The 9,166-nt window shown below is 40.5% G+C and overlaps 2 protein-coding genes across 2 annotated transcripts; one reads left to right on the top strand and one right to left on the bottom strand.

Annotated features, from left to right (window-relative positions):
• Nucleotides 1–3,429: 3,429 nt before the first annotated feature.
• PVX_092455 (DnaJ domain containing protein) lies at nucleotides 3,430–5,186 on the top strand (the record flags this gene model as incomplete). Its single annotated transcript, XM_001615433.1, has 5 exons — nucleotides 3,430–4,248; nucleotides 4,425–4,553; nucleotides 4,650–4,746; nucleotides 4,949–5,007; nucleotides 5,145–5,186. 5 exons carry the CDS (start codon nucleotides 3,430–3,432, stop codon nucleotides 5,184–5,186), a joined length of 1,146 nt encoding a protein of 381 aa, XP_001615483.1.
• A 1,100-nt stretch (nucleotides 5,187–6,286) lies between these two features.
• On the bottom strand, nucleotides 6,287–9,079 carry PVX_092450 (hypothetical protein, conserved; the record flags this gene model as incomplete). The annotated part of the gene is made up of 7 exons (XM_001615432.1): nucleotides 6,287–7,463; nucleotides 7,634–7,712; nucleotides 7,912–7,998; nucleotides 8,159–8,259; nucleotides 8,451–8,510; nucleotides 8,681–8,924; nucleotides 9,034–9,079. The coding sequence occupies 7 exons, from the start codon at nucleotides 9,077–9,079 to the stop codon at nucleotides 6,845–6,847; spliced, it is 1,236 nt and encodes a 411-aa protein (XP_001615482.1). The 3' UTR covers nucleotides 6,287–6,844.
• Between the last annotated feature and the right edge of the window lie 87 nt (nucleotides 9,080–9,166).

The following is a 9,166-nucleotide window of genomic DNA, read 5'->3' as shown; positions in this document are numbered from 1 at the left end:
TTTCACCTCGCAAGTTGCGAACTTTCGAATTTTTTCAAAAAGGAAGGAAAAACAAGTTGCTGTGTGATGGGGCAAATTTTCCTTTTTGCGCAATTTTTCCATTGAAATGGAGGATTTTTAAGCGTAACATTTTGGGTGCCATTTTCTGGAAATTTGGGAAAAAAACGGAAAAGGTTGAGGAGAAGGCAGCGCAAAATTTACCCACAAGTTAAGCAAAAGTTACGCAAATTTTTACCAAAAAGAAACGCAAAATTTACCATATACTAAGGGAACATTTGGGACCATATAGGGAAATTTTTTCCATCCACTGTTTCCCCCGTTACAACTGCTGTAGATCCAGTTGTGCAAAAATGTTCCCCCATGCACCCTCAATTCGCAGCCAACGCGCACTCATCGATTTTTGCCATTCTTATTCAACGCAGCACATTCACCACTAATGGTTAATCCTTTTTTGAACATTTTTGTTCCCCCCTCAATGCGACTAACCTATGAAGGGCATTGCATTTTTCATTTGGAAAAAAAAAAAAAAAAAAGTCACTTTCATGAATGGGCCCCTGCGCAAAAAAAGCAGACTTAAAAAAACATAACATGTAATATGATTGTTAAAAATTGAGTTTACCTCTCACCTATTTACTCTTAAAAAAAAAAACACATTTAAGGGTATAACGCCCCGTTGGGGAAAACATACAAATGGTGTTTACACATCGCAACGCCATTTTTGAGCAAACTTTTGCCTACAAAATGGTCAGAAAAAAAGGATAGTGCAAAGTACTCCCCATTACAAATTTAGGTTAGCGCAAAATATTCTGCGACATACAATTTTACGGCCTTCAAAATGTTCCTAAAAAGGTTTGTCGATTTTTATAAAATGGCGAAATTTTTTAACACAAAGAAGTTCCACAAAGAGTTTTTTTTTTTTTTTTTTTTTTTTTTTTTTTCACTAATTATTTATGCCAAATGGATGGACCCCCAATGGGGAGCAAAATAACCTCCTTTTTTTTTCTTCCATTATGCATGCCTTTTCCATTTCACTTTTCACCTGCACAAATCGAAACGTTCCACGGAAGGGGGAACATCAATAGTCAAATAAGCAAATGTGTGTGCAAATATATACTAACGTAACACACACAGGGGTGCGTTTCTTCCACCCAGTCGTGACAAACAGGTGGCACATAACTGTGCAGCAATTCTTCCCATGCGCTAGGTATTTTCCTTGTCCACAAATGTATACATATAGCTACACAGATCGAGGGGGCCACACGAACGGCTGAGTAACAACTCCACCAAATAGAACTCGCGGCTGACTTTCACATCAGGACGTACGTCCAGGGGTACAACGACATTGCGTACATACACAACTTATTATATGGCTTTTTCTTTTTATCCCACGTTGACCATGTATGCATTTGTCCGGCGCCCTTTCCTCTGTTTCGCGCCTTTGCAGTGTTGTTCGCTAGGCCATTCGGCTATGCGGCTACACGGCTATTCGGCTACACGACCATTCGTCCATTCCGCTGGCCCCTCCAACTGGGTGTTCCCCACAGAATAACGCAAAGAGGGGTATCCCCCCAAAATATGTCACCCAAAGTGTACCTAGCTTATTTTATATACGTATGGGCAAACGTACATTTTCGTTTTCTTTACCTTCCCTTCAAAGGTCAAACTTTTGTGCGTTCATTTTTTTTAATACCCCATTTTTGCCTTCTCAAATAAATAAAACTCCCGAAGGGGTATTTGCCGCTTTACATTTTTTTTTTTATTCCAAAACAGTTAAGGGGTATGTTAATATCAAATTTGAAACAATGAATGGAGGAGCGGTTAAGAGTAAAAAAAAAAAAAGAAATAAAAAAAGGTAGAAAGAAAGGACGAATGAATGGTTATATTAGCGAAGAAGCAAACACTACTACTTTTACCCGTGAGGGGAAAGGAAATTATCAAAATGGAATAAGCAGCCAGCTGATTTTTTTTTTTTAAGCTGAAAGGGCATTTTTTTTTTTTTTTTTTTTCGTTCTTTGAAAAATATTTCATTTTTCTGATTCGTTCGTAAGCTTATTCTCTTCTCTGCGTAGAGAAGGCACAAACGTGACGTATGCGAGAATTACATCTGCATATTGGGTTATGTTCCTGTATGCAAATTCATGCGTTTACGCGATTGTGCTGCCATGCGACTGGTATATTTATTCGTTTTGTTAGCGAGGGTATGTTTTCCCATTTTTACGAGTCATGCGGATATTCCTTCCTTTTTTATTTTTTCTCCTCATTTAATGCGAGCATTTATATCAAAGGAACAGAAATCCTTCAAACGGAAGTAGCCAATTTTGCTGCTCTGCTTTGTTAGCCCATTCGGAAGATACAGATAATTGGAACATATATATGATGAACCATACGTACTTATATTTTTGAGGGGTCAACAAATAAAAGGGAACCGCAGGTGAAGAAGCCTTTCAATACGATGCAAAACAAAGGGAGGACTTTCCAGCTCGTATATTTTAATATTCCCACAAGTTATCTGTACATTAATCCTCATATCTTCTTGAATGGGTAACAGTGGAATGCTTCCACCCCCTTTTTTTTTTCTCTCGTCACCCACATATGTATACCCAGAATAGCAACAAGAGGGATATATTTATACACTTACGTACATGCACAGAATAGCTGTGTGCCGAGGCACATATAATGCGTAGCAACATAAAGACATCACCCTAGGGAACATTCTAATATGCGCACAAGGGAGCACGTATATACGTACATATGCACATGCGCACATGCTTATACGCTTGTCCAGAAGAAGAGACAACCAATTTGTGACCCACCAGGTGAAGAGAGCATTTTCCTCAAAAGGGAATTTACTAAGTTGGGTTTATCCCCAAAAGGAGGAACAGTCAAAAGGAAGAGAAAAAAAAAAAAAAAAAAAAAAAACTTGGGGACCGCTTACCCAAATTGGCACAGTTCTCCCCTCTCATGTATACCAACGCATGAATGCCTCACTTTGCTGTTCCCCCTCGTACGCACACACAAAATCCCGTTGACATATTGCACACATGCTGATGTCACTTCTCATGTTCCCATCACTTTATTTCGTTAAATTATGATCGGTCGGATGGTAAAAGTGGAGAGAGGGACATCTACATATACACATTCACAGGGGTATGCCCATACAGGTTCATTCTTAGGGGCGAAATTTCCCGAACGTGTAACAAAAAGCGCAACGTAGTATAACGCAATTTTGGAGAGGGCAGCGTACGGAGGGAAAAGGCGCGGAACTAGCCAAAAGGGAAGCAGCTAATAGGTTGGCTAACAGGTTGGCCAATCGGTTGGCTAATCGGTTGACAAATCGGTGGGTTGGTCAGTCAGCACATTGATTAAGCGACAGGCGATTAACTAGAAGGAGACCATCAAGAGAGCCCCCACCCCCTCGCGGCGAGCAAAATGATAGGGAACAAAGAAGACGCGTACGAATGCTTCAACCTGGCGAATCGATACCTGAAGGCGGGGAATTACAGCCATGCGAAGAACCTTTTCCTCAAATCCAAGCGCATGTTCCCCGACATTGACATTAGTGAGCAAGTGAAAATATGCGAAGAGGAATTACGGAAGAGGGAAAGCGCGGCAGCACAGAACCACGCCAACGCAAACGGCAATAGCAACAACAACAACAGTGGTAATTACAACGGCACAACGTACCGACCCAATCATAACAACCTGCATGAACGCCATCATAGGGCAAAGGATGACGGTATTGAAAAAATATTGAGGACAAGCAATTATTACGATATTTTGGGCATTCCAAAAAACAGCAATGATGAAACGATTAGAGGTGCATATAAAAAACTGGCAAAGTTATATCACCCGGATAAGAACAAAGAGAAAGGAGCGGAGGAAGCTTTCAAAAAAGTTTCGATAGCCTTTCAACATTTAATAAATAAAGAAAAAAGACACGAATATGACAACAATTCAGAAACGGACCATTCACACCATCATCCAACGTATAGAACCACGCATTATTATTATAATGATGATTTGTTTACGCCTGAAGATATTTTTCGTAATTTTTTTGGCATCAATTTTGCCACGTGTAATAACAGGACGTTCAGGACCAATGTCAACACCAACAGGGCCTATGCAAATAGTAACAATAGCGCCAGTGCTAGTGCCAGTAGCCAACGGGCTTATTCCTTCATTCAAATCGCTATCTTTTTAATCATGTTTGTTATTTTTTTCCTATCAAGTCATTTCGAGCAGCCCAAGGTAAATGCGCATTTCGCCCACTTTTTGTCGCGCTCCTCTGTTGTGTGCGCCAGGAAAAAATAGCCAAAGCGAAAGTGAAAAAAAAAAAAAATTATGAACAGGTCAGCTAATTTTAACATTTTACGATGATTTTTTGGTGATTTTTTTTTTTTTTTTTTTTATTCCCCCCCGTGTAGGCTGTCTACTCGCTCCAAAAAACGAGCCACTTTGACACGCTAAATTACACCTCGTTGAACAAAATACGGTTTTACACAAAGAGGACGTTTAATTATAATTACCCGAAGAATAGCCATCCGCGTTTTCAAGTAAGTTTAGCACACTATGCAGCGCTGCCGCATGGTCATTTCGCTAGTTACAACCTGCCACCATTTTGTGTCTCCGCTCCACCTCCCTTATCACAGATCGAGTACGAAGTTGAGTACAAATATTACGAGCACGAATGTCACATTTTAACGAAGAAAATAAAAAATGATTACTACCGAGAAAAAAACCAATACCGTAATGCGATATTTATATGCGCCTCCTTTTTTTCGTTATTCCACATATAGTGAAAAACGTTGTCATGGGTGGTTTAGCGCGCTTTTTAAATGCGCATATACATCGGCATATGCGTGCTGTACACATTTTTGTGTGTCTTTCCACTATGATAAAACAGTTTGGTGACCCTCTTTTTTATTTTATTTTTTTTATTTTTTATCAGAAAAAAAAATAAATTACCACGAAATTCCGGAAAGCTGTATGAAGTTGAAAACGCTAGAGGTAATTTCCTACCCCAACTGTGCCGCGCGATTTAGAGGCGACATGCGTACGCACGTACCTGTGTGCCTGCCTACATATGTACGACTCATACCCACATGCGAACATTTATCCACGCCTTTTTTTTTCCTCCATCACAGGACCAATACAACAACTACATCATGAAGTTAAAAAGGCGATAGCAGGAAATGCACCCACGTGATGAACTCACTTTTTAAATTCAAAACACCCTGTTTGAATAAATAAAATAAAAATGATAAACAATTTCTCCCCTCTTTTGATTTTAACATTTCGGAATGCTATACCTTTTCCTTCTTGTTTTAAATAACCCCCCCTCTTTTGTGAAATAATATTTTAAAGCGACACACATTTGTCCCTATTATAACCCCACGGCGTATCAGCACAACCCCATTCCCCTCTCCCCACCGTGTTTCCCAGACTTAAGCATTTCAAACGCAGTTGTTAATGCTCGCACGCGAATGATTTACCCCATAGGGTTTATGCCTTCCCAACCACGTTTCTTTCGCGACCTGCTGTTTTGCAATTTTTACGTTATTACGTAAATACATCATTACGTAATTACACCATTACGTTTTGCCTCCTGCTTCTCTTTCCTTTCCCCCCTGCCCACTCCACACCTCTCACTTTTTTCGTTTATCTATTTGTAGTTTCAACATGCCCCCCTTTTTTTTTTTAAATTCAATCTAATTAGATGAGTATGCTTAAAAACTGTATAGCCACGTTCATATGCACAAGTATGAATTGTATGCATATACATGTAAGTGTATAAATGTATAACTACCTCCCCCACCCCGCTGCATGCATATTTATTCTTATGTATGCTTGCACATGTGCGTACATACAAAATGGGAATGGTTTAAGGTGCACACCGTGGACCATCCATCCATTTGTGTAATGCGTTTCCCCCTTAGTGTGTGAAATATATTTATTTATACCCCTCCCCTTCCTGCGCCTTCCGCGCATAACAATACATACCTTATCAATTTTTGTTGAAGTTGTTGCATTTTTTCTGCACATAAGATGTGAAACTCCTTTTCCTTCTTCTCCCCTCATCTCCCTTCTTATCTTTTCTCCTGTTTTTTTTTTTTTTAAATCGTTCATGTTGCGTCAGTTTTTTTCGCCTGTACACTTTTTTTTTTTTTTTTTAATTTTTTTTCCAGCCACTGGCAACATTTTCGTGTGTGCAGACGCATATGCAGACAGCGCGCGTAGTACATATAAATATGTTCATATATTTTGCGTACGTATGTTTGTACCCATATATGTATGCATTATATACGTATGTGTTATATATGTATGCATTACAACGTATGTATCATATATACCCCTGCGCTCGCATGAGTGTACGGCGCTGTGCCGCACCGTAATTTTTATAGTAATACGATACCCAAAATATGAAGAATAATTAATTAGCACTTATTAAGTGGACGTACACAACAAAGGGGTGCAACGATAGGGCAAATGTTGCAGAGGTTGCGAAAGTTGCGAATGCCACAAACGCTGCGTGCATTGTAATGGCTCTTGCTGCGAGGGTAGGTCGGTGTTCTTTCCGTCCTCTCCCCGTTATTCGTCCCATCCCCAGACGCTCCACATCCCAACTTTTCTACTTTTACAGAGTTGATGTTTGTGCGCCACGCATCGCGCCTGTACGTGTGTGCGCGTAGTTGGACAGGTGGCTCCCCTGGATGGAGACCCCCATTGGGTGATCGCTCGACAAGCTGGTACCTCCGTCACCGCTAACGCTGCTAACACAGATAACACCGCTAACACGGCTAGCACTGCCAAAGTTCTCCCTGGGCCTCTCTCCGCGCTGACGCATTTACTGCTCTACGCTGTCGGACGTGTGGGACGAGTACTCATCATTGCTGTTGTGGTACATTTTGTCCGTCTCGTACAATTCCTTCTCCTCTTTTTTTATTATGTCTTTGATGTACTCATAACCAAACTCTTCGTGGTTATTGGACGACCAAAGTGTAATCTGGTTTGGGTTCTCTTTATCATCGTTCATGTTTTCCCCCCCTCCGGGGAAATCCCCACTCCGTTCCGCCTTTCCCTTTTCTTCACGGGTAACAGCGGCATTCCCCGAGGCACCATTTATTTTTTTCTTATTTTTGTTATGGGATATGACCTCCTTTACGTTGCTGCGATACGCATTGTTTTCGTTCCTCGCCGATTTAACGTAGTAGGTTGTCTCGTTTCGGTCGTCCCCTTTTTTTTTTTTCTTTTTGTTACTCGGTTTATTCGTCGAGCCATCCTCACAATTGGCGAAATTTAAATAAATTACTATTTCGTACATACACACCAATATAGCGTTAAAGAAGTTATCGTTTAGGCCTCTTAATATAACGCTTTTCCCTTTATCCTTGTCCTTCACTTTTCTGAAAATGTGGATGCTTTTAACGTCGTACATAAAGTAGGCATTCTCCAGATCGTAGAAGCTGCATGTTGATGCAAAAAAAAAGGAAAAAGGGGAGTGCGTGTAGGTTCTACCTCTGTCGAAATGCTGAACGAGCGTGCACGTGCATTCGCCCGTGCGGAGGGATACCTATGGGTATGAACACACTCTGGCATTTTTAGAAAGGCGCCCCTTTTGGTAGGCGATATTTACCTGAACGTTCGTAACACATTGGGGGTCACCCCCTTTATAGCGTCCTGGTACGTGTGAGAGTACACCGTCAAAAAGTTGTCTACAGAGGTGAATCAGCAAATGGAGTTTGAGCATCATACCCGTTGTATAGACAGTTAATACTATCCATGGAAAGATGGGTTCACCAAATGGAGCGAAATGGGTGAACAGCAAAAATGCGGCACACGTACATTCTGTACATGCATAGGTATAGTTATTCAAAAAGAATGCTATCACTTTTTATGATTACGTAGTTGTACCTATATTTGTGCCATCTAACACCATGTAATTCAGCTTTTTCTGTTTATAACTTTCGAACATATTTTTAATGAGCAACCCATTGCAACCTGTTCAACAAGAAAGGGGGGGAAATATTGTGCCTGTTCTCTCACCGCGCAAAATTATTTAAATGGTGCATACAAGACATTTTATAGTAACACATTGCGCGGAATGTCTCAGTTTTGCTTAAACAAACGAGCATTCATTTTTTTGCACTCTTGCTTGTACCTTCTTTTCCTATATCCCAAGCTTTCTTATAGGATAAGTTTATCTTATCAATTTCGGGAACATTTTTTCCTAAGGGTTTCCACTGAAAATTGGTTAGTCTGCTGACACACGGGATGAATGCATAGTGTTACATATGTACGGTTTTGCATTTGGAAGTGACTTAACCTTTTGCAAGTGAGCAGAAGCTCGCGTGGGATCCATCCTTTGTTGTGTACAAGCGAGCAGTTCTCAGCACACACAAAATGTCGAATTTCGTAGGGGCATTTGCCGAGGAGAGTTAAAGAAAGCTCACTTTGTTTTATCTCTGCTGGGGCGCACTCGTCCATATGCCTTAAGCGGGAAGTTCTCAGCGCTTTCGGAGGTACGAAGGGGGAGTGGATTAAGCAGGATTGGTGGTTAACTTGGTACAGCAATTTTTGGCTTATTTTTGGCTATTTTTTGTTTTTTTTTTGGCTATTTTTTGTTTTTTTTTTGGCTATTTTGTGGCCTTTTTTTGGCTGTTTTTTTTTTTTTTTTGCTGACCTGCTCATATTATTTATGTAGCTAGCTGTGTAGCATTTTTTATACTTTTTCCCCCTTTTCGACTTGAAATTGTTACTTACGTAGGAGAATATGGGGATGTTTTTTTCATTCGTGGAAAACGAGTTGCCAACGCTCGAATTTTGACTTTCATTTGAATAGTGGAAATTGGATTCAGCAGAATTTTCCAAAAATTCGTACACATCTTTGTATGATTCTACACTTGTTGCACACTCATTGTCTTGTACTAAAAAACAGGGCAAGGAAGGCAACCGTGTTATTTTTGCGCAAGCAGAACGGGGGGGAAAAGGCAAAACAACGCAACTTTGCACAAGCGCGTGGATTTATAGACGTACTCATATCGTTGTAGGACACAAAAACTTGATCCATGTTTTCGTCCATTAATGAGTCGGCAGGTTGCTCCTTCATTCACCCATTAAAGGGGGTAGCAGCGGGCATCGAGAAGGAGGAAGGAGGAAATCCGAACAG

Source organism: Plasmodium vivax, chromosome 9, assembly GCF_000002415.2.
Source record: "Plasmodium vivax chromosome 9, whole genome shotgun sequence".
NCBI classification, from domain to species: Eukaryota; Apicomplexa; class Aconoidasida; order Haemosporida; family Plasmodiidae; genus Plasmodium; species Plasmodium vivax.
This window is presented reverse-complemented; position numbering and strand designations above follow the sequence as displayed.